Genomic DNA, 26,348 nt, shown 5'->3' on the forward strand with positions numbered 1-26,348 from the left:
AGGGTCACTTCATAGGCCACATATCTCTAGAGAATGTGTGTGTGTGAGCGTGTCTCTCTCTCCCCCCTTTCTTTTTCCCCCTCTCCCTTTATCTCTCTCGCCACCCTTCTGTTGCTCTCTCTCCCTTCTCTTCCGCTCTCTCTCTTCCTCCTTCTCCCACCCCATCTCTCTCTCTCTCTCTCTCTCTCTCTCTCTCTCTCTCTTGCACACATCCATGCTAGTCAATGCCTGGGGATGCATGACATTGATGAAAACACAGTTTTTTGCGATGGTAAGAGACTTCAAACGTGTGTCTGAATCTATCCCGTTCCTATGATGTGAAAAAGCTACACACTGGACATGTGAGGATAGAATACTACACCCTTGCAGGGAGAATAGAACTCATCAATTGTGAGTGGCATGCATTTTCCTGCAGTGGAAGGCAGCCAAATGGCATTAGAGTCTATGCAGCAGCAGTAGCAGCAGCAGCAGTACTTGCCATAGAGCAGGAGCCTGACTGGGGCGAATGATAGATAGGTAATTCACTAAAAAATAATGTGTGCTTGAAGAAGCATAGGAAAAGGGTGGAAAAAACAAAGATATGAGACCTCTAAGAATAGCCTAGCAGGAGAGCGAAAGGTTTCTTGTATGTGCCCACGTGTGCATATCCTGCACAGGCACTCAAGCAGAGACACACACCTACGCACAGGAGGAAGGTATTTTGAACTCTGAAACTGGCGGTATTTACACAGGCAGCCTAATTCTGATGGTTTTTTTTCCCCACAAATTGGTCTTTTGACCAATCAGATCAGCTCTGAAAAATATCTAATGTGAAAAGATCTGATGTGATTGGTCAAAATATATCAGAATTTGGCTGCCTGTGTAAACGCAGCCACTGTGTGTCTTTCGCCATAAGCAGGAAACCATGGATTTATCTAATATATATAATAATATATGCTATTTAGCAGACGCTTTTATCCAAAGCGACTTACAGTCATGTGTGCATACATTCTATGTATGGGTGGTCCCGGGGATCGAACCCACTACCCTGGCGTTACAACTGTATATATTCATCAAAAGTGAATCTATGAATAGTAACGTTAGCCTGCGCTAACACAGGCAGCCCATTTCAAAGACCAATTAGTGGAAAAATTGGGCTGTCTGTGTAAATGCCTATGTAAACGCAGCCCAATTGTGTAAAAGCGGCCAAAGTGTGTCAGATCATGATAAATTCAGCACAGCTGGCCTCAATAAGTTACAGACATACTTACTGATCTGAATTGGGCAAAAGGATTTGACATTGGTTTGATAGGATCTGTCCTTTAATTCTGTCTGTTGTTTCCTCTTTTGCCTTGCAGTTTGATCCAGCCACAGAGGAAAACATGCCAATCTGCTGGACTTTGCTTTAAAGACCTCTGATCTGGCAAAAAAAAAGAAGCTTTGCGCTGGCGGTGATCACAGGATGGACAGCTGTCTGTGGAGAGCTGTCTTTGTGTATGTGTGGACCCAGCACTGCCAATCTATCTGTCTAGTCTGGATGGCTGCTGATTTTTCGGCCTGCCTAACTGCCTTTCCTGTCTGTGCGTCAAGTTTCCTACCTTCTATGTATCCTGCCCTTCCAGCTTACCTGGTTTCACCTGTCTCTCTGCCTTTCTCGCTGCCAGTCTCCTGTTCTACCTGTCTCTGAGCCTGTCTTGCTGCCAGTCTACTGTTCTACCTGTCTCTCAGCCTGTCTCGCTGCCAGTCTACTGTTCTACCTGTCTCTCTGCCTGTCTACTGTCCTACCTGTCTCTCTGCCAGTCTACTGTTCTACCTGTCTCTCTGCCTGTCTACTGTCCTACCTGTCTCTCTGCCAGTCTACTGTTCTACCTGTCTCTCAGCCTGTCTCGCTGCCAGTCTACTGTTCTACCTGTCTCTCAGCCTGTCTCGCTGCCAGTCTACTGTTCTACCTGTCTCTCTGCCTGTCTACTGTTCTACCTGTCTCTCTGCCAGTCTACTGTTCTACCTGTCTCTCTGCCTGTCTCTCTGCCAGTCTACTGTTCTACCTGTCTCTCTGCCTGTCTCGCTGCCAGTCTACTGTTCTACCTGTTTCTCTGCCTGTCTACTGTTCTACCTGTCTCTCTGCCTGTCTCGCTGCCAGCCAACTGCCTGTCTGTCTGTCTCACAACTCTTCAGGCTGCCGTGCCTCCAGCCCAGTATGAATCTAATGGCACTGTCAGCCACAATAACCTGATAAGGTTATTTTTGACCGGAGAAGAAAAAGTCCTGCACTACTAGTGTAAGCAAACAGCTACATAACTGCATAAACAATTAAAACACATGCAATGAATGCAAAGGCCCAGTGGCTCATCATGTCGTAAAATAAGTCTAGAAGCTTCAATAAAATAAGTTTAAGGCTTTGAAAAGTGGATTTTAAAATGAAATAAAGGGAGAAAATGGTGAACACCAAGCCAGACACGGAGAAGAGAACAAGAATGGATGTTGTAGAGATAATAAAATGAGGAAGAGGGACAAGGAGAGAAAGCAAATTAGGTAGGGAATATATAAGTGGAGAGTACCAATAAAGATGCACTTGGGTTGCCTTGGGGAAAATGTTAAGGAAGAGAGCAGTCTTTGCTTCTTTTCCAGGTAATCCGATTGCTATATTGGTGATCTAACACCCTCATTAAGCAAGGATCAAAAGGCATTGTGAAAAGCGACGGCACAGAGCCGCAGTGTGTAAGAGACAGGATTAGGAGGATGAGAGAGATATTCTCTCACTAACGGTGAGTGTTTGAAGTCCCCCGCATGCCTAATTGTCAACTAAAGACACTACCATCTAAGTTCAGCTTGCCTGCTGAATTGCAGACTAATTTTTTTTGCCACCGGCAATCCTCAGAGTGTTTTGTGGTGTGATGCTGTTCAAGCCATTAACAATCTGACTTAATGATCTTGCTTTTTATGGGAAATAAACATACATTTATCTCAGGAACACTGTGATGTCGTAAGACAAAATGTACGTTTTTTTTTTTTTGAATCCTGTTAGCAAACACGGTTTTGCTTGTCGCATTTTCAGGCCTGAATAAATATGAGTTGTCCAAAAGAAGAAAGGAAAAAATGACCTGAAATTGCAGATGAATATGAGTGTATCCTTTTCCTTTGAACTTGTTGAAGACCCATTTGAGCAATTCCCTACCTTGTAAGAGTAACATATTGCGTAACACAGCATATAAAAAAAGCATATGAGTGTTGCCAAATCACCAAAGTCATAAAATCCACAGCCAGACAGACAGACAAACAAACACACTGTCTTCAAAGGCAAACGTCAGAATACAAAAAGACACTTTTATCAGCATCAGAGCTAAACGGTCACAGTGAACACAGAGAATATGCCTTGAAACACTGATCCAAGACCAGTTTAACCAGACCTGATTGAAGACCATTTTCAAGTTATCTAAAGAAAACTACACTTTATAAAATACAGTTCTGAAAATAAACAAACCTTTTTTTTTTGGGGGGTGACGCAACATAGAGTACAAAAGAAACAGTAGGAGCAAATGTAAACGTTTAAATGACGTGAAATGTATGCTTGGCTTCTATCTGTTGAGATTCTACTATGTTGTCAAAAACAAGGTGATTCCAAAAGAAAGAGAAGCACTGGACTTTGTCCCACAGTGTGTTTTATCTTTTTGTTTGTCTAATGATTCATTTGTCCAGTGAATTCAAACATTCCCAGTGGCACTCCTTATGGAAGTTTTAGACAATGAATATTTGTAGAAGTACATGCATTGTGATGCATGTGTGTGTGTGTGTGTGTGTGTGTGTGTGTGTGTGTGTGTGTGTGTGTGTGTGTGTGTGTGTGTGTGTGTGTGTGTGTGTGTGTGTGTGTGTGTGTGTGTGTGTGTGTGTGTGTGTGTGTGTGTGTGTGTGTGTGTGTGTGTGTGTGTGTTTGTTTGTATATGTGTGTGTGTGTCTGTTGTACACCTGTAGGTATATGAAGGTAAGACAGAGAGGCATAGATGGTAAGCTAGTCAGAGGAAGCTGTGTATGACGTTTTTACCGGCATCCATTGTGAGTCTGGGCTATAATAGATGTAGGATAAAGTCATCAGTGGAGAGGGAATCTTCTTGCTGTCACAACAGTGTCCGTTATCATTCCAAGTGTCTAGGGATGAATCTCCCCACAAACGAAGTGGCTAATTGAAAACAGAACTGAGATATGATAAACACAAACAAAAAATGCCTTTGGCATTTTGGTGGGTAAAAACTGCACCTAAATAAGCAATTGAATCCACCTCTCAGAATACATGGGTAAAAAACTGTAACTTATCACAAATAAGCTAGTGAAATTATTCAGGATAGGAAATCTAATCGGTTGTACGTATTGCATTTCAGCACAATGTTACATCAAACAATGTTTTTCCTCTTATTAACAGAGACAAGGGTGTAAGTGAATAGCATAACTCTTCTTTGATCACAATGAAAACTACTCAAGGCAAGGATAGCGACATCCCACAAAGAGCATACCATTCCTTACCAAAACAAAGCTACAGCCAATCCAAGAGGGGAGATACGGAAATAAAGCCACTGATGTAATATCAATCAAAAGCAGTAAACATTTACCTCAGGTTGCCTCGCTGTGGAAGAGATTTGATTAGGAGGGGTGGCGGATGGTGTGGGTCATACCTCGCATTCCCTGGAGCCTGAGATGGTGTAGGTGCAGGAGCCAGTCCCATTGACAAGCACGTCCATGGCCTCCGAGTTGGTGGGCTTGTAGTCCACATAGTACTCCTGCAGTGGGGAACTCAGCGTGCGCTCCGTCTCTCTGGCTTTTTTCCGACGCTTACGAGCTGCGGCCGAGTGCTCTTGCAGCTGCTTGACACTGCTGGGATAGCGCTTCCACGAAACGTAGATCACCAACAGGATCATCACCACAGACAAGAACAGGGCAACGCTCCCCGCCACTATCTTGTGAAAGGACACAGGCTCAAACTGTTCAGGTGGTGGCGCCACAACCGAGGTAACAGCTGGAGACGTAGGGCCTCCTTTGGATCCCTCCCCCCTCTTCCCACCTTGCGTGGGTGGTGTGGGGTAGACTGGGCGGCGCTCTGTCTGGTCTGGGTCATTAGATGGTGTGGGTGGGGCGCTGGCCGTGATGGATGTGATTGAGTTATCCCGACACACACTGTGGGTGTCAACAGCATCCATCACCTTCTCTCCCTGCGCTTCCTTGGGGGCAGCGCAGATCATGTTGTTCTCCTTGTTCCCCTTGAAGTTCCTCAGCCAGACCACCAGGGGGCAGACCACAGGACCACAGTCCCACACGTTCCCCGCCAGGCTGATGGTGATCAGAGAGATCCAGGCAGACACGGTCTCCTGGGACACGTTGGTCAGCTTGTTGGAATCCAGATTGAGTGTTTGAAGGTTGGGCAAGCATTGGTAGACTGTAGCATCCACCTCTTGCAGATCATTACCAGACAGGTCCAGCTTCTGCAGGGAGGTCCAGGTCCAGGTGAGGCCCTGGCTCATGGAGCGGATGCGGTTCCACTGCAGGTACAGCGCCCGCAGGTTATAGAGGCGTGGGAAGTGGGAAAAGTTGATCTTGGAGAACTGGTTGTGCTCCAGGTGCAGCTCGGTCAGCTTCAGCAGGCCTGAGAAGGCGTTGCGTGTGATGCTGCGCAGGCGGTTGTAGCCCAGGTCCAGGAACTCCAGGTTTCTGCAGTCCTGGAACAGACGCACAGGAATGCTTTTCAAGGAGTTGGAGCGCATGTGCAGGCTGAGGAGCTTGCGGAGGCCCTGGAACTGGCCCGGCTGCAGAGACGCCAGTTTGTTGTAAGACAGGTCCAGGTTGCGGAGGTTGGGTACAGGGTGGAAAGTGGTGTTGTGGAGCATTGTGATCTTGTTTGAGCTCAGTATCAGCTCCTTGAGCCTTCGGACGCCTTGGAAGGCCAGTACGTCTACAGAGGCAATGTAGTTGTGGTCTAAGTAGAGCCAGATGAGCTGGTTGAGGCCCACAAACTGTCCAGCTCTGAGACTGACCAGACTGTTGTAGCGTAAGGACAGGCCTTGGCAGCCCCCTGAGAGGTTCTTGGGCACATCGCGAAAACCGCTGGACTCACAGTAGACAATTTTCCCATCGCAGCGACAGCTCTTGGGGCATGGACGCTCGCTGAGGGACGGAGATGCTGCCAGCCACACCTGCATGAGCAGAGGCACCATAAGCCAGCGGCGCCGCATGGCAGAGGCTGCAGAGAGGGACAGAGAGAGAGAGAGAGAGAGAGAGAGAGAGAGAGAGAGAGAGAGAGAGAGAGAGAGAGAGAGAGAGAGAGAGAGAGAGAGAGAGAGAGAGAGAGAGAGAGAGAGAGAGAGAGAGAGAGGAAAAAATATTTTTACTGAAAGTGTCTGACAACAACCCATCTGGTTGGAAATGGTGTAGAAAATTGTGGTTTTAATTTGGTTTTAACTGCAATCGACCAGAATTGAGTCTTCCCACAAGCCGCCACAGTGCTTGAGCCAAAACTAGAGATGTCATAAAAGCAAGCTGAAACACAGCAAATGAACATTCAGGAGCTGGCAATTGTGTATACAAATCCAGAGGCATATGTATTTAGAATCTAGCCACTACACATTGACCCATAACAGAGCGGTTAAGGGTCTGAGTAAATCATGGTGTTCACTTCCAAAACAAAGGAGTCAGCTCTCTAGAAACCCTATGGAATTAAACAACTCTGTGTCCAAACAAAATACATACATGTATACTAACCCTTTGAACGCACATCATGAAATAAGCAAACGCACAGACAAAAAAGGGAATCTGATCATGCTGTGCCGTCTCTTTGGATATTCTGCTACTGCTACTTCGGGTTATAAAACATGTAGAAGAAATACTGCAGATACAGACGGTTGAATCAGTGATGGTGATCATGACAATCGGTCAGTATGAAGATGTAGGATTTTATTTTGAGCCAGCTTTCTACAGCAGGAAATGAATCCTGCAGCAACAGAAACTGTGAATTGTTATGTGGATTATAATTCATAGACATTTTGACAGGGGTTGATATATTTTTCTTAAGGGGAAAATCAAGTCTGAAATTTCTAAGTGGAAAATACAAACTTCAGAAGCCTTTTTTAAACCTCAAATACACTACAAGTTTAACATTTCCAGAAAGTTCTCCTGGAACAGGGTGATAAAACGAAGATCCAATATCTGTACATGTAGCCTGGTGTGATATCGGTCTTCATCCTTAGGTGAGAGTGAGCTGTTTACATTAAAAGCGCTCCCCTTACAGAGTCACTAACGATCTGTTATTAAGGGTGCATTGATTTTCTCCTGAGGAGTGCATCCATTTCTTATGTGTGCTCTTTTCTCTGGGCTAAACCTCCGTAATGTGATAGCCTGTAAACATCCTCTAATCAAAAGATAGGATGAATGTCTGGTTTAACATAGTCCATAGCTGTGTTTCATTGGTTATCACATGTGTATGTCATGGTGACAGTCCAATCATCCTAGGTTTTTGCTCTATGAAAGAAAATGTGACCGTGATGTTGTCTGCATGATAACGTTTCGAATGTGTCGCAAAACTGAACAAATTACGAGATGGAATGAGACCAAGGAATACAATGCATTTGATGGTACTTGGGCTTCAGTGCAACAAAATGTATGTTCTAAAATTCAGATTTAAATGTATCATCTCGGGGTGACAGTTTATCAGAATTAATTATTTGACCAATGGAGGCCGGGAAGCATCCTACAGCACATGAAGAGTTCCATTACCTTACGCTATATTTCCATTTTCAGAAATGTTGGTAAATTTGCTTTTATCATTTAATTTAAAAATGATATTTTCATAGCATGGGGTTGTTTGATGACAGACATGTATTTGTTAAAAATCGATCACTTAATGGTTTCATTTCAGAGAGAAAAATAATCATGTTTTTTTTTGCAAAATGCTATTTATCCACCTCACTCTCAGAGAAACAGGTAGTACTACTAGGTTTTACACACATTCAAATGTAACAAATAACTACATTTTTATTAACAGCAGGCTGCATCTGCTGTTGAATTTCTACATTTAAAAACATTATTTTTCACTGTATGTATATTGAATTATTATTTGCAGTTGTCACTATGACAATGAACACACCCTGAAAGCACTGAATGGTATTGTGCTACCATCTTATTTAATAGCCCTACAGCATGCAGTAGGATGTGGCGATCAGTTGATTGACAGGTGTACTGTAGAACGATAAACTTTCCTCTAGTGTGGATGCTCGCCAATCCTGACAAAAAACTTCTTTAATATAACTAAGAAACCCCGCTACTGCAATGCTGCCATCTGTAGGATGCTAACGACAGTGCTTTGTTAAGGACGATGTTATGGAAAAGTGTTTGTTCACATCCATCTACGTCAACATTTATAATTGACTGATGCCATAATCAAGGTCTGGTGAGGTCAGCATAATGCCAGGTTATCTGATAGGAGCCGCTACAATGCGTTCTAAGAAAATTGACGGGTCTTAATTGCATCTTGAGATTGAGAAAAGGTTTAAAGTTAAAGTGTGGCCCCACACTCTTAACAAAGGCAAACCAACATTATGGAAACACAACAATGTTTATTAATTGTAAAATACATTTAATTGCATATTTTTCCGTGTTTTCTGTGTGATAAAACAAGGTGTGTTCGTCAGATTCAGTGTGCATTTACACATTCTCCTAAAAGAATCGAGTGAGAAGCATTCAACTCTCAAATGTTTTCATGTGCAGCTTTATTAAAATAGATTGTGAGATACATAATTTAGCTTGTACCCTCTTCACTAGGGACCTTCATGCCCTGATTAACACTATGTGTGGTTTAATGAGCGGCCCATGCACTAATGCTTCACTAAGTCATCTTCTTCTCCTCAGCTTCTTATCTAATTCAGAGATGAACAGAAGTTACCCTCAGAGGTGTCACTCATAAACTGTGTCTCTATTACCACCTCTCTACCATGCTTCCCTTGTCATTACCATTTGGTTACAATATCATATTGGTTAACTGTCACCTATTAATTCCTAGCACTCTCCCATTATCACTTCAGTTGTTTATACTACTTTCCCCTTGAACTGCATAGGCTGTTTTTGCCTGTTCCAACCCATACAAGTCAGTCATTCACACCTCTGCACACCCTTGATACACCTTAGCTTTTTATTGTGACTACCATTATCATACTGTGCTAGGACAGACTGTATAAATCCATTTCTGTAACAGAATCACTCAGCTGCTACTACTACAACAGCTACTACTAATACAACAGCTACTACTACTATAACTACAACAGCTACTACTACTACTGCTACTGCTCCTCCTCCTACTACTACTACAATAGCTACTACTACTACTACTAATACTACTACTGCTACTGATCCTACTAATACAACAGCTACTACTACTACTACTACTACTGCTACTGCTCCTCCTCCTCCTCCTACTAATACTACTACTGCTACTGATCCTACTACTTCAACAGCTACTACTACTACTATTACTACTACTACTGCTACTGCTCCTCCTCCTCCTCCTCCTACTACTACTGCTGCTACTGCTCCTCATGCTACTACTACTACTACTACTACTGCTACTGCTACTGCTCCTCCTCCTACTACTACAACAGCTACTACTACTACTACTACTACTACAACAGTTACTACTACTACTACTAATACAACAGCTACTACTAGTACAACAGCTACGACTACTACTACTACTGCTACTGCTCCTACTACTACAACCACAACTACAACAGCTACTACTACTACCACTACTTTTAGTAATTCGTATTTATTAGGATACCCATTAGCCAAGGCAGCAGCTTCTACTCTTGGGTTCCAAACTGCAATAAAACAATTGCAACAAAACACAACAAAACAAAACAACAGCCTACATCGCAAACAAAATAATACATCATATAAGACTTTATTACTTCATTTTTTACACATGTAAAATCTAAAATGTACAATACAACGTGTGTCTCTTCATAGTCCGACGTGTGCCATGAGGTGCTGTTTAATCTGTTTTTATCGGATTTTATTTCTCACTTGAGTTACTTGATGTGGAAGAGAGTTCCATGTAGACATGGCTCTATGTAGTACTGTGAGCTTCCTAGTTTGTTCTGGACTGTCTTGTGGGGTATGTATGGGTGTCTGAACAGTGTGGTAGCTGTTTGAACAGACAGTTTGTGCTTTCAACATGTCAACGCCTCACACAAAGGCAAGCAGTGATGCAGTCAATCTCTCCTCTACTTTAAACCAGTAGAGATTGACATGTATGTTATTGATATTAGCTCTCCGTGTACAATTAAAGGCCAGGAGGGCTGCTCTTTCTGGGCTAACTGTAAATTGCCTATGTCCTTCTTTGTGTCACTTGACCATATAACTGGGCAGTAGTCCAGGTGCGATAAAACTAGGGCCTGTAGGACTTGTTTAGTTGATTGTGATGTCAAGAAATCAGAGCGGCGTTTTATTATGAACAGACCTCTCCCCATCTTAGCTACCGTTGCATCAATATGTTTTGACCATGACAGTTTACAATCTAGGATTACACCCAGCACTTTAGTCTCCTCAACTTGCTCAATTGCCACATTATTCATTACAAGACTTAGATGAGGTTTATGGTTTAGTGAATGATTTGTTTCAAATACAAAGCGTTACGTTTTTTATATATTTCTGCCCAGCTTATTACTAGCCACTGACTCTAAAACTAAGTCAGTGGCTAGTAATGACTCTAAAACTGAGTCAGTGGCTAGTAATGACTCTAAAACTGAGTCAGTGGCTAGTAATGACTTTAAAACTGAGTCAGTGGCTAGTAATGACTCTAAAACTGAGTCAGTGGCTAGTAATGACTTTAAAACTGAGTCAGTGGCTAGTAATGACTCTAAAACTGAGTCAGTGGCTAGTAATGACTTTAAAACTGAGTCAGTGGCTAGTAATGACTCTAAAACTGAGTCAGTGGCTAGTAATGACTCTAAAACTGAGTCAGTGGCTAGTAATGACTCTAAAACTGAGTCAGTGGCTAGTAATGACTTTAAAACTGAGTCAGTGGCTAGTAATGACTTTAAAACTGAGTCAGTGGCTAGTAATGACTCTAAAACTGAGTCAGTGGCTAGTAATAACTTTAAAACTGAGTCAGTGGCTAGTAATGACTCTAAAACTGAGTCAGTGGCTAGTAATGACTTTAAAACTGCTATTTTTTAAATGTTGCAGTGATTTCACCTGCTGTGGTAGCTGACGTGTATAATGCTGAGTCATCAGCATAGAGAGCCTTCAGAAAGTTTTCACAACCCTCAACTTTTTCAAAATGTTGTTGTGTTACGGCCTGAATTTAAGACCTATTGGTAGATGAGTAAAAAAAAGAAGCAGACATTGAATATCCCTTTGAGCATGGTGAAGTTATTCATTACACTTTTGATGGTGTATCAATTCACCCAGTCATTACAAAGATATATACGTCCTTCCCAACTCAGTTGCCAGAGAGGAATGAGACTGCTCAGGGATTTCACCATGAGGCCAATGGTGACTATAAAACAATTACGAGTTTAATGGCTGTGAAGGGAGAAAACTGGATGGATCAACAACATTGTAGTTATAATACTAATTTAATTGACAGAGTCAAAAGAAGGAAGACTGTACAGAATAAAAATATTTTTTTAAATGCATCCTGTTTGCAACAAGGAACTAAAGTAATACTGCAAAAGAAAATTGGCAAAGCAATTCAATTTTGTCCTGAATATGTGTTAAGTGTTAAGTTTGGGTCAAATCCAATAGAACACATAACTGAGTAACATTCTTCATATTTTCAAGAATAGTGGTGGCTCCATAATGTTATGGGTATGCCTGCTTTCAGTAAACACTGGGAGACAAATTCACCTTTCAGCAGGACAATAACTTTAAACACAAGGCCAGATACACACTGGAGTTGCTTACCACAACAACAATGAATGTTCTTGAGTGGCCAAGTTATAGTTTTGACTTAAATCGGCTTGGGAATCTATGGCAAGACTTGAAAATGGCTGTCTAGCAATGATCAACAACCAACTTGACAGAATTTTTTAAAGAAATATGCAAATATTCTACAATCCAGGTGTGCAAAGCTCTTAGAGACTTACCCAGAAAGACTCACAGCTGTAATCGCTGCCAAAGGTGAAGTCAAGGGGTATGAATCCTTATTGAAGGCACTGTACATAGAACCACTGACTCAAGGCTAGTGGTCAGTCATTACAGTGCATTCAGAAAGTATTCATAGCCTTTGACTTATTCCACATGTGGTCGTGTTACAGCCTGAATTCACAATGGATTAAATGTTTTCTCTCTTCCATCTACACACAATACCCCATAATGACAGTGAAACAGGTTTTTAGACATTTTTGCAAATGTATTGAAAATGGAAGACAGAAATATCTCATTTACATAAGTATTCACACCCTGAGTCAATACTTTGTAGAAGCATTTTTAGCAGTGTCACGATCGTCGTATGGAGGGGACCAAAGCGCAGCGTGGTGTGAATACATTCTTTATTGAATGAAGAACACTTAAACAAAAAACCGATTAAGATGTACGTAACCGTTATATAAACACTGTGCTAACATGCAACATTACATAGACAATAACCCACCAAATACCCAAAGTAGATGGCTGCCTAAATATGGTTCCCAATCAGAGACAACGATAAACACCTGCCTCTAATTGAGAACCAATCTAAGCAACCATAGACCTACATAAACACCTAGAGTGAAACAACCCCATAAATCTACAAAACCCCTAGACAGTACAAAAACCATAGATTGTCAGGATTTGGCCAGGGTTGTTCCGGTTTTTGGTCACTAGATGCCCCCATTGTGCCTTTTGACCTTTTGTTTTCCCTTGATCCCCATTATTATTTGCACCTGTGCCTCGTTTCCCCTGATTGTATTTAAACCCTTTGTTTTACTCAGTTCTTTGCTCTGTGTTTGTATGTTAGCACCCAGCCCTAGTACTCTGTGAGCTCTTGTTGATTCCGGTGGACTCTCTTGTGGAGTTCTGTTTTTTTGTTCTTGTTTGTTTGTTTTTGAGTAGCTTTTGAGGCTTTTTGTGCTATACCTTCCACCTTGTGCATTTACCTTTTTGTCTTGGAGGATTGCCTTTGTTCTTGTGGAATTCCTTTTGAGGTTGTGGAGTTACATGTTTTCCTGAAGAACTTCACTTTTTACTTATTAAATACACCGTCTCAAGTACTGCTGTGTCTGCCTCATCTTCTGGGTTCTGCTGACTATTCTTGGCTCAGTTGGTTTAGTGACTGTTTCTCACTCCAGAGACCCGGGTTCGTAACCGGGTCCTGACATAGATGAGACAAAACACACATACCACCCTCGTCACACCCTGACCTAACCAAAATATATAAAGAAAACTAAGAATACTCAGGTCAGGGCGTGACAAGCGGAGATTAAAGGTTTGAGTTGTGTTGGGTATGTCTGTATAAGCTTTGTGGATTTTCTCTTATTCTATCTTGCAAAAATTCCCAAGCTCTGTTAAGGTAGATGGGGAGCTGTGGGGGGAGCTGTGGAAATAGCAATCTTCAAGACTTTCCACTGATTTTCAATGGGATTTGGGCATTGGTTGGACCACTCAAGGACTTTCACATTCTTGTTCTGAAGCCATTAGACCATTGCTTTGGCAAAAAAAAAATGGCACTCTGAAGCAGGTTCTCATTAAGGATTTGCTTGTATTTGGCTACATTAATTGTTCCCTCTATCCTTACTAGTCTCCCAGCATCCCCATAGCATGATGCTGCTACCCCAATGCTTTACGTTAGGGATGTTAGACAGCTGATGAGCTGTACCTGTTTTTTCCCCAATAATGGAGACCACTGTGCTCAAAGAATCTTTCAACACCTTCAAAATTGTTTTATACCCTTCCCCAGATATATTCCTCATCATAATTATATTTCGGAGATCTACGGACAGTTCCTTAGACTTCATGGTACAGTTTCTGCTCTGACATGCACTGTCAACTGTGGGACCTTATGTAGACATTATGTCCAAACAACTGAATTGGCAACAGTTGGACTCCAAACAGGTTGTTGTGACATCTCAAGGATGATCATAGAAAATTGGATGCACCTGAGCTCAATTTGCAGTGTCACAGCAAAGGGGTGTGAATTCTTACGTAGATAAAAATATTTCTATATTTCATTTTCAATTCATTTGCAAACATTTTGAAAAACATGTGTTCACTTTGGTATTGTGTGTAGATGGATACGGGACAAAAGTCATTTAATCAATTTTGAACTTTAACACAACAAAATGTGTCAAGGGGTATGAATAGTTTCTGAAGACATTAGTACAAATATAAAAAGTAACGGGGGCAAGACAGCTTGTGGTGTGCCTAACTCTACCTGGTTTACATTAGAGAGGCATCCATTAAAGAACGCCCTCTGTGTTATGTTAGATAAGTAACACTTGATCCACGATATGGCAAAGGATGTAAAGTCAAAACACATATGTTTTTTAAGCCGCAGACTATGACGGATAATGTCAAAAGTTGCACTGAAGTCTAACAAAACAGCTCTCACAATCTTCTTCTAATCAATTTCTTTCAGGCAATCATTTGTGTCAGTGCCTTACTACTATTACTACTACTACTACTACTGCTACTATTATTACTACTACTACCACTATTACAACAACTACTACTACTGCGGCGAGGATGATGGCAGGGATATGGATCCTTCTGTTATTAAACAAAGAATGAGAGGAAAAGCACACCGCTGACCTAATGTACAGACAAATAAACAATAACTTGGCAAATAGGCACTATGCTATGATCTTTGAACAAACAAGTGGCTCATTGTTGAGTTGTCTGCCATTGACAAAACTGCTATCAGGCGCAGCCATGCACACATTGTGGCTGGACAGGAGCCTAACGCACAGGGAAGGCCATCCCATCAGACTAGCCTATGCCGTCCTATTAGTCTCCAATTATCTCTGAGATGACTGCCAGCCTTACGTTCCTGGTCCTTGGGAACCAGCGCTTCATGTCCTGTGTTCATATTGCCTCAATGCTCTGAGGAAACGCAGATGTCTTTGTGTAATTAAAGAAATGCTCCGCAGATGCATTGGTATTTGCAGTTTGGTATTTGCAGTTACTGAAGTAGGCGGTCTACAGTACAAACAAGGTCAACTGGATGAGAGAGAGTATGTGGTGGATTCTCCTCAATACACCAATACCCAAATGTGCGTGCACTCATGCGAGCTCGTGCACACACACACGCAGGAACAGACTGTGTGTTAGTATAGATTTGTTTCTGCCTTGCATCTGTTTTCTGATTTCCCCTGGCGGAACAGTTCCGTCAGGGCAGAGTGACAGAGAATAACCAATCAACCCCCAGCCCTCACAACACTATAGATGAGTCTGTCACATCCTCTCTCAGAGCCACCCACTGCCCTCTCCAAGTCTTTCTCAAATATACATTCACTAAATGCACGTGCTAGACCTCAGCACATTGGCCAATTAAGTCTCCATAGATAAACTTTAATAATTGTAATGTAAATATAACCTGATTGTGGCGGTACAGACATTTATTGATCTTTTATTTCATTGTATTTCACCTTTATTTAACCAGGTAGGATGGTTGAGAACAAGTTCTCATTTGCAACTGCGACCTGGAAAAGATAAAGCAAAGCAGTTCGACACATACAACAACACAGAGTCAAATATGGAATAAACAAACATACAATCAAAAATACAGTAGAAAAATATACAGCATGTGCAAATGAGATAGGAAACGAGAGGTAAGGCAATAAATAGGCCATGGTGGCGAAGTAATTACAATACAGCAATTAAACACTGGAATGGTAGGATGTACAGAAAATGAATGTGCATACTGGGGTGCCAAGGAGCAAGATCAATAAATAAATACAGTATGGGGATGAGGTAGATTGGATGGGCTAATTACAGATGAGCTATGTACAGGTGCAGTGATCTGTGAGCTGCACTGACAGCTGGTGCTTAAAGCTAGTGAGGGAGGTAAGCGTCTCCAGCTTCAGAGATTTTTGCAGTTCGTTCCAGTCATTGGCAGCAGAGAACTGGAAGGAGAGGCGGCCAAAGGAGGAATTGGCTTTGGAGGTGACCAGTGAGATATACCTGATGGAGCGCGTGCTACGGGTGGGTGCTGCTATGGTGACCAGTGAGCTGAGATAAGGCGGGGCTTTACCTAGCAGAGACTTGTAGATGACCTGGAGCCAGTGGGTTTGGCGACGAGTATGAAGCAATGGCCAGCTAATGAGAGCGTACAGGTCGCAGTGGTGGATAATATATGGGGCTTTGGTGACAAAACGGATGGCACTATGATAAACTGCATCCAATTTGTTGAGGAGAGTGTGGGTGTCATTTTCTAAATGACATCGCCGAAGTCAAGGATCGGTAGGATGGTCAGTTTTACGAGGATATGTTTGGCTACATGAGTGAATGATGCTTTGTTGCGAAATAGGAAGCTCATTCTAGATTTAATTTTGGATTGGAGATGCTTAATGTGAGTCTAGAAGGAGAGTTTACAGTCTAGCCAGACACCTAGGTATTTGTAGTTGTCCACATATACAAGTCAGAACCGCCCATAGTAGTGATGCTGGATGGGCGGGCTGGTGCGGGCAGTGATCGGTTGAAGAGCATGCACTTAGTTTTACTTGCATTTAAGAGCAGTTGGAGGCCATGGAAGGAGAGTTGTACGGCATTGAAGCTCGTCTGGAGGTTAGTTAACACAGTGTCCAAAGAAGGGCCAGAAGTATACAGAATGGTGTCGTCTGTGTAGAGGTGGATCAGAGAATCACCAGCAGCGAGAGCGACATCATTGATGTATACAGAGAAGAGAGTCGGCCCGAGAATTGAAACCTGTGGCACCCCCATAGAGATCGCAAGACGTCCAGACAACAGGCCCTTCGATTCGACACACTGAACTCTATCAGAGAAGTAGTTGGTGAATCAGGCGAGGCAATCATTTGAGAAACCAAGGCTGTTGAGTCTGCCAATAAGAATGTGGTGATTGACAGATTTGAAAGCCTTGGCCAAGTCGATGAATATGGCTGCACAGTAATGTCTCTTATCGATGGCGGTTATGATACCATTTAGGACTTTGAGCGTGGCTGAGGTGTGCCTATGACCAGCTCTGAAACCAGATTGCATAGCAGAGTAGGTACGGTGGGATTCAAAGTGGTCGGTAATCTGTTTGTTGACTTGGCTTTCGAAGACCTTAGAAAGGCAGGGTAGGATAGATATAGGTCTGGAGCAATTTGGGTCGAGAGTATCTCTCCCTTTGAAGAAGGGGATGACCGAGGCAGCTTTCAAATCTTTGGGAATCTCAGACGATACGAGGGATTGAACAGGCTAATAATAGGGGTTGCCACAATTTCAGCAGATCATTTGAAAAAGAAAGCATCCAGATTGTCTATCCCAGCTGATTTGTATGGTTCCAGGTTTTGCAGTTCTTTAAGAACATCAGCTATCTGGATTTGGGTGAAGGAGAAATAGGGAGGCTTGGGTGAGTTGCTGTGGGGAGTGCCGGGCTGTTGACCGGGATGGGGTAGCCAGGTGGAAAGCATGGCCAGCCGTTGAAAAATGCTTATTGAAATTGTCAATTATAATGGATTTATCGGTGGTGACAGTGTTTCCTAGCCTCAGTGCAGTGGGCAGCTGGGAGGAGGTGTTCTTATTCTCCATGGACTTTACAGTGTCCCAGAACTTTTTTGAGTTTGTGCTACAGTATGCAAATTTCTGCTTGAAAAAGCTAGCCTTAGCTTTCCTAACTGCCTGTGCATATTTGTTTCTGACTTCCCTGAAAAGTTGCATATCACGGGGGCTATTCGATGCTAATGCAGAACGACACAGGATGTATTTGTGCTATTCAAGGGCAGTCAGGTCTGGAGAGAACCAAGGGCTATATCTGTTCCTGGTTCTACATTTTTTGAAAGGGGCATGCATATTAAAGATGGTGAGGAAGGCATTTTTAAAGAATGAATAGGCATCCTCTACTGACAGGATAAGGTCAATATCCTTCCAGGATACCCGGGCCAGGTCCATTAGGAAGGCCTGCTCGCTGAAGTATTTTAGGGAGCGTTTGATAGTGATCAGGGGTGGTCGTTTGACCGCAGACCCGTTACGGATGCGGGCAATGAGGCAGTGATTACTGAGATCTTGATTGAAAGCAGGTGTATTTGGAGGTCAAGTTGGTTAGGATGATATCTATGAGGGTGCCCGTGTTTACGGATTTGTGGTTTTACCTGGTGGGTTCATTGATCATTTGTGAGAGATTGAGGGCATCAAGCTTAGATTGTAGGATGGCCGGGGTGTTAGGTCACCTAGCAGCACTAGCTCTGAGTTAACAGTTAACATATGGTGTCCAGGGCACAGCTGGGGGCAGAGGGTGGTCAACAGCAAGAGGCAATGGTGAGAGACTTGTTTCTGGAAAGGTGGATTTTTAAAAGTAGAAGCTCAAATTGTTTGGGTACAGACCTGGATAGTAAGACAGAACTCTGCAGGCTATCTCTGCAGTAGATTGCAACACCGCCCCCCTTGGCAGTTCTATCTTGTAGGAAAATGTTATAGATAGGGATGTAAATTTCAGGGTTTTTGGTGGTCTTCCTGAGTCAGGATTCAGACACGGCTAGGACATTCGGGTAGGCAGAGTGTGCTAGAGCAGTGAATAAAACAAACTTAGGGAGGATGCTTCTAATGTTAAGTCAGCAAATAATAGCGCCTGGGGAATGGGAGTGGAGCTAGGCACTGCAGGGCCTGGATTAACCTCCACATCACCAGAGGAACAAAGGAGGAGTAGGATAAGGGTACGGCTAAAGGCTAAAATAACTGGTCGTCTAGTACTTTCAGAACAGAGAGTAAAAGGAGCAGATTTCTGGGCACGGTAGAATAGATTTAAGGCATAATGTACAGACAAAGGTATGGTAGGATGTGGATACCGTGAGGGTAAACCTGTGCCTAGAGTGACAATGAAAGAGATATTGTCCCTAGAAATATCATTTCAACCAGGTGATGTCACCGCATGTCTGGTAGATGGAACTAAAGTGTTAAATAAGGCATGTTGAGCAGGGCTAGAGGCTCTACAGTGAAATAAGGAAATAAATACTAACCAAAACAGCAATGGAAAAGGCATATTGACGTTAGCGAGAGGCATGCGTAGCCAAGTGATCATAGGAGTCCAGAGAGTGGCTTCAGGCAGCTTGCGGGCCGGGGATAGCAAGCTAACAGAAGGGCCTTGGAGGGAGGTTGCGACAGAAGAAAGTCTGGTGTGGCCCACTCGTGCTATTACATCGGCAGACGAATCAGCAGGGCTCCGTGTGGTAAACCAGGCCAATTGGCAGAATAGGTATAGTGGTCAAATAATTTGTCCGGTGGGCCTCTTAAGCTAACAGTCCGATGTGCTCTGGACAGCTAGCAGGCCGCAGCTAGCATGCTAGCGGATGGGATTTCAGAGGATGAAGCGACGGCGGAGCAAGTTGAGAAAAACCCCATCTGGAGAATCACGTCGGTGATCCAGTCGTGATGTGTGGCGGGGGTCCAAGCCAGTTGGCAAAAAGAGGTATTGTAGCCCAAGTAGTGGCTGATGGACCTCTTTGGCGAGCCGGGAGATGGGCCTAGCAATTGTTTATTTGCTTTGGGACAATGATGTTAGCCAGGAGTGGCCACTCGAATAGCAGCTAGCTAGCTGCGGTGATCAAGGTGAAAAAATCTAATTTAAAAAATAAAAAATAAATAAATAAAGGTTCAGAGCTTGTGGTAGGAATCCGGAGATATGGAGAAAATACGTTCGAAATGCTCTGGTTTGAGTCGCGCTGTGCAGACTGGCGAGAGTTGTCAGTGCTAGAGGTGGCTGATGACCGCTAGCTGACTACTAGTTAGTAGCTAGCTTGCTGGCTAGCATTTGTTGGGGTTCTGGTTCAGGCGACGGTTCAAACAACGGATCAGCAGGGCTCCGTATGGTGGGTATAGTGGCCAAATAATTTGTCCGATGGGCCTCTTAAGCTAACAGTCCGATGTACTAGTAGTCAGTTAGCTGGTAGCCAGTTAGTTGGCTAGCTTTTGATGAGTTGATGAGTTCTTAATATAAGTATAAAAATAGAAGATCCGTACCACATTGGGTGAGGCGGGTTGCAGGAGAGTATATTCAGTCCGTAGATAGAAAGTGATATTAATAGCCTCCTGGGTGGCGCAGTGGTTAAGGGCGCTGTAATGCAGCGCCAGCTGCGCCACCAGAGACTCTGGGTTCGCGCTTAGGCTCTCTCAGGCACGCGACCGGGAGGTCCGTGGTGCCACGCACAATTGGCCGAGCTTCGTCTGGGTTAGGGAGGGTTTGGCCGGTAGGGAAATCCTTGTCTCATCGCACACCAGCGCCTCCTGTGGCGGGCCGGGCGCAGTGCATGCTAACAAAGGTCGCCAGGTGCACGGTGTTTCCTCCGACACATTGGTGTGGCTGGCTTCCGCGTTGGATGTGCTCTGTGTTAAGAAGCAGTGCACTTCTATCTATTTGAGCTGGTTAGTATGTGTAGGTAATCATGTCTAACGCAGCTTTTAAAAACATATATTGCTTAGTAGAACTACGTAAGTGTTGCTCTATAGTTTCTGGAGGGCTGAGTTTTGAAATCAGTGGATTATTAGAATGATAGCCAAGGAGATGGAGAAAACGACTGGCTCCGGGTTAAATCTTTAAACTAAGGGCAACCATGGCATCCGTGACAGGGAGAAGCGTCCACGGATAATATAATCTTGCTCGCTGCATTTTCAGATATAACACATTTCAACTTTTGACAAAGTCGTTTTCATTTCAAGTTAAAGTGTAATGTTAGCAAGCTAGCTAACGTTAGCTGGTTGGCTCACTATCTAACGTTACGAGTATGATCTTATTATATGTATCTCAGAGTCATTTGCTTGGCTAGTTATAGCCTAATGTTAGCTAGCTAACATTGAACCTGGTTGGTTAGCTACCTGCAGATTCATGCAGGGTAGAAATGTCATGAGTTGAGATTATGGTTCATTGTGTAGCTAGCTAGCTACATGTCTTAGCAAAAAACTACACTATGCAAGTATACATTTCAATAGAATGTCACTGCAACAACTGTTAGCCAGTTAGCTTGGGTGCTTGACTGCTGTTGTTAGGAGAGAAGGCTCGGTCCAACCCTTAAAGAGATTGGTGGAGATAAAGCTTAAGAAGGTGTGTGTACGATGCTGAATGGGTGTACTGTACAGTAGACAAAGAAGAGCTCTCCTGTAGGTACCAAAACATTAAAATACCATTTTCTCAAAAGTGAGGTTAAAAGTTAATCAACTTTCAAAGCAGAATTACTTTCCAATTGTTCATCAAATGCAGGGTATGATATACCATTTTGAAGCTCTGTATCTCTGCTTTTATCCAATGTAAAAAACACAGTTTCAAATTTTGCTACATAAGACCAAATTATTGCGGTCGGTCACATTTGTGGAATTTCTTTCCCTCTTAATGCTTCTGAGGCAAACAGTTGTGTTGTGACAAGGTAGGGGTGGTATACAGAAGATAAGTCCATATTATGGCAAGAAAAGCTCAAATAAGCAAGGAGAAACGACAGCCCATCATTACTTTAAGACATGAAGATCATTCAGTCTGGAAAATTGCAGTCACAAAAACCATCAAGCGCTATGACGAAACTGGCTCTCATGAGCACCACCATAGGAAAGGAAGACCCAGAGTTACCTCTGCTGCAGAGGATAAGTCATTATTAGAGTTAACTGAACCTCAGAAATTGCAGCCCAAATAAATGCTTTACAGAGTTCAAATAATGGACACATCTCAACATCAACTGTTCAGAGGAGACAGGCTTTCATAGTCAAATTGCTGCAAAGAAACCACTACTAAAGGACACCAATAAGAAGAAGAAGAGATCTGATTAGGCCAAGAAACATGAGCAATGGATATTAGACCAGTGGAAATCTGTCCTTTGGTGTGATGAGTCCAAATTTGAGATTTTTGGTTCCAACCGCCGTGACGTTGTGAGACACAGAGTAGGTGAACGAATGCTCTCTGCATGTTTGGTTCACACCGTGAAGCATGGAAGAGGGGGTGTGATGGTGCTTTGCTGGTGTCTGTGATTTATTTAGAATTAAAGGTACACTTAACTATCATGGCTACCACCGCAATCTGCAGCGATACGAAATTCCATCTTGATTGTGCTTAGTGGGACTATCAATTGTTTTTCAACAGGACAATGACCCAAAACACACCCCCAGGCAGCGTGAGGGCTATTTTACTAAGGAGAGCGATGGAGTGCTGCATCAGATGACCTGGCCTCCACAATCACCCGACCTCAACCCAATTGAGATGGTCTGGGATGAGTTCGACCAAAGAGCGAAGGAAAAGCAGCCAACAAGTGCTCAGCATATGTGTGAACTCCTTCAAGAATGTTGGTTGAAAGAATGCATAGAGTGTGCAAAGCTGTCGTCAAGGCAAAGGGTGGCTACTTTTAAGAATCTCAAATATAAAATAGATTTTGATTTGTTTAACAGTTCTTAGGTTACTACATGATTTCATATGTGTTATTTCACCGTTTTGAGGTCCTCACTATTATTCAACAAGTTAGGAAATAGTCTAAATAAAGTCTTCAAACTTTTGTGTCCAAACTTTTGACTGCTATGTAAATGAGATATTTCTGTATTTCATTTTCAATACATTTGCAAAAATGTCAAAAAACATGTTTTCACTTTGTCATTATGGGGTAGATAGGTGAGAACAAAATCAATTTAATACATTTTTAATTCAGGATGTAACAAACTATGGAATAAATCAATGGGTATGAATACTTTCTGAAGGCACTGTAAATCTCTGTTACAAAATATACATATATAATTTGGTGCTGAGGCAATGATGACTAATGTGGATTAAAACTATCTTGGGCACATTCCCTATGCATAAAAAGGTGCAAAACGTATTTTCTATTCAACCTGTTGGCACAGAAGCTCATATTGCTATATGGCTTGTGGGCTTTGTATTTGCAGAAACAAGACCACATTGCAGTGCATGGCAGTGCGGGTACCTCATCAGTTTATGGGCCATGAAGCCCTGCGTCATGCACCACATGATGCAGCTAACAAATGGCATCAGAAGAGGAGTCAGGGGTTTAACTGCCAATGGTCAGTGAGATGACTGAGGGAGCCATTTTTAAGTAATCAACAACGTTAATGTGATTACCAGACCAAAGTTTATGGATGACAAAGGTGCTTTTGTGTAATGGAAATGATGCGTTAGAATACAAGTGAGTAGTTTTGCTTGTTACCTAAGGAAGAGAGAAAAGCACAATTAATGCAATCCACCCTGCATGATGGTCATAAGCAATTCAAGTGCTCAAGCACTACAGTATATAGCCTGAAGGCTGTTGCAAAATTATGACTAAATAATAGTCATATTTATCCTTATTCATGTGTGATTTTTTTGGGTTGCAGAATGAGTTATTTCAGACGAATTTGGCATTAAACAACAGAGACGTCATGTCCATAGGGGGCACGTGCCCCTCAGATTTGTTCTTGGGTTTTTAATAGTACTAGCCACCTTGCAATTTCATGAAGTTGGCTTTAGCTAGCCCAGATAAGTTCCCAATATCCCAATCTCATAACTAGCTACCAAGAAGCCATTTCAGGCTATCAATCAAGTTAGAGTAGCTAGTTTGTCTAACTATCTTAGCTGGCATGCCTGCTGGCAGGGTTGGTATACTTTAGAAAAGCAAGCGATAACTAAATGTAGGCCTGCTGAATAAGACTCACATTCCTTTAAATATTCTACCAAGATATTAGCAGGGATGCAGAGAAGCCTATTTAGTTGATTTTGAAAAGGAACCACCAGACAAATCAAGAGGTATGATTAGATATGCAGAAAAATACACATATTTTTTTACATCGATTTAAACATAATGAGTGTGGCTCTAGATAGCAGGAAAAATCTGTTTAAGGTTTTGGCAAAATGCTCAAATGTAGCCCTTCTCCAGACCACCCCCCAGTCATCCTAACATAATTTGTGCCCCCTCAGATTTTTGTGGTGCATAACGCCCCTGGTAAACAATGTATCGATGCAGTGCAGTAGCCTGATACATCATACCACCTTAAAAAATAATGGCACAGCATAGCCAGTGCATTTGACCATCTGTGTAAGAGTTCAATAATGGCTGTGGATAAATGAACTGCTAACAAAAACATACTGATGATTTCAAACACCAGGGGGGAAGCTATTAAAAAATCTAACCACATCCGTAGGTTTGCCCCTCATCACACACGCACGCGAGCACGCACGCAAACGCACCTAGACACACACACACACACACTTGAGCGAACATGCTCACACTATTTAATGCTGCAATTTGCAGGCTGTTCGTGCTCCAAATGGCATTCATCAAGCCTCTTGTAGATGCTAGGTCAAATAACAAAAATGATCCACAATCATCTCTCAATGACCAAACAGCAAGAGAGCGCATAACAGACTGTCTTCAAGGCTAAACAAGGAGCAGGTGCACTAGCCTACTGATTTATGATATAGCAAAGCAAAATAAAATATGAATCGATTTTATTAGCACAATTTATCTGCGTACTTCATCTGGATGTAATCCACTCATGAAACTGAAATGGTCTGTTCCCAGTTAATGTTGGACATACCACTGACACTTCTAGATCACGAAATGAAGAAAACATAACCATGAATGGGCTTTCGAAAATTATGCAGGACCACGCTTTGTAAAGTTGACTTGCATCCAACATATGCCATAATTAGCATTCCAGTCCCAGTCAATGATCCGAATTTTCTTCATAAACCAGGTAAAAAGAAATAGGATGCTCCAAACCATATAGCTAACGAACGGATGCATGACACTAGTGAGCTTTTTGTAAACCGAACAGTTATTCAGATGCAATCTCTGGCAAAGCTTGAACGGCATATTGGCGTATTTGATATGTGTCCAATTGTTAATCGCACACAGGCATTCATCGCCTGTAGTACAACAATAAAATAAATAAAATAACCACATTGCAGCTCTGCGACTCTGTTTGGCATATCCAGACTAAATTCATAGGGACAATAGCGTGCTGAACGTGTTTAATAACAGATCAAAAATAACTATGCTTTGGTATATATCATAGTTGCAATACACAATTTTAATCTGAACATGCTAGATCTTTATGCACTCAGACACAGCAAGTCTGCTGGCATGTTGGGAGCGAATTTGAGGGAAAAGACGCAGCTTACCTTACTCTCGTTTCCACTACATGGAGCAGATATGATACATTTACAGGCACATATACTTACACATATCAGCTTATCTGTCAGCTCCTGTCCACAGGTTTTAAAGCCTTACAGCGCGCGACAGCTGAGTCCGCATGACACGCGCTCTCATCAGACGGTACGGTTCTAGTCCAGGACCCCAGTTGCTTCGCGCAGCCGCCGATTCCAACGCGCACCTGCCCGTCGCTGCCCCCGGAATATAAGCGAGTCAGAGGGGTATCCGTGTGTCAGGCATGTAGTTTCACCATGGAACATTTCTCCCGATCTAGTTTTCTACCATATCCATGCACATAATTCCCGCGTAAAATCGTGGTGTCCAATTTTAACAGCGCGTCTGAGAACAAACGATGCCACATCCAAGTCATATATCACAATCCAAAATAAGCGTGATAGCAAAGTTTAAAGATTCCAGTCGAAACGTTCTCATCACCCTCCATCCATCCATTATGGCATGATGCTGAAACAACGATTTTCCCAAGAGGCTGAGTGAATATCAGCAGATCTCACCAGTAAAAAGCGAAGAAAATGTTTATAGTAAGACTGACAGGGAATTCACATTCCCCCCGAAAGAAGCTTACCCTGATCACAGGAGAATTCGAAGGGTATGTGGTAGTTTTACTCGGTAAGAAAACCAAAATCATGCAGGATGAGCATTCCCCCTTTCACCCCTATTCTCTCCTCAATTCCAGAAGCGCATAAGTGTAAGCGTTTGAGTAGTTAACATCACGTCTGCATGTATCACGGCAACTTTGTCAGGAAGAATCGGAATGCCCTCTTCTGGCGAGAGAGCGCCCCCCGAATAAACATATTTTCATTGGCTCTCCCTCAGCATACAGTGCACGTCTTTGTAGGTTGTGTGTTGAAAGTAGGAAAAAATAATGACAGAGAGAAAGGGATATTATCTGATGCTGACCATTCACACGCTATTTCACGATAGGCTATTGCAATTTGCAAACTACATGTAATGATAAGCTTACCTGTTGCAGTTTTCATTTGGTTTGATTGTGCCATTTAAGAATTTTTTATGGTAGCCTAATGCACCAGAGAGAAAATGCAATCAGGGGCGTCATGCACCCCAAAAATCTGA

At 42.7% G+C, this 26,348-nt stretch overlaps 1 protein-coding gene across 1 annotated transcript in view; it reads right to left on the reverse strand.

Annotated features, from left to right (window-relative positions):
• Positions 1 to 26,068, reverse strand: part of LOC124048879 (leucine-rich repeat transmembrane neuronal protein 4-like) — a 130,792-nt gene extending 104,724 nt beyond the window's left edge. The window contains exons 1-2 of the mRNA XM_046370027.1: positions 25,286 to 26,068; positions 4,644 to 6,202 (exon numbers count right to left, since the gene is read on the reverse strand). Of these exons, the coding sequence (XP_046225983.1) occupies positions 4,644 to 6,202; positions 25,286 to 25,289 (1,563 nt within the window). The 5' untranslated portion in view covers positions 25,290 to 26,068. The remainder of the gene's footprint in view (positions 1 to 4,643; positions 6,203 to 25,285) is intronic.
• Between the last annotated feature and the right edge of the window lie 280 nt (positions 26,069 to 26,348).

The sequence above is a fragment of the Oncorhynchus gorbuscha genome, linkage group LG11 (genome assembly GCF_021184085.1).
Source record: "Oncorhynchus gorbuscha isolate QuinsamMale2020 ecotype Even-year linkage group LG11, OgorEven_v1.0, whole genome shotgun sequence".
Lineage (NCBI taxonomy): Eukaryota > Metazoa > Chordata > Actinopteri > Salmoniformes > Salmonidae > Oncorhynchus > Oncorhynchus gorbuscha.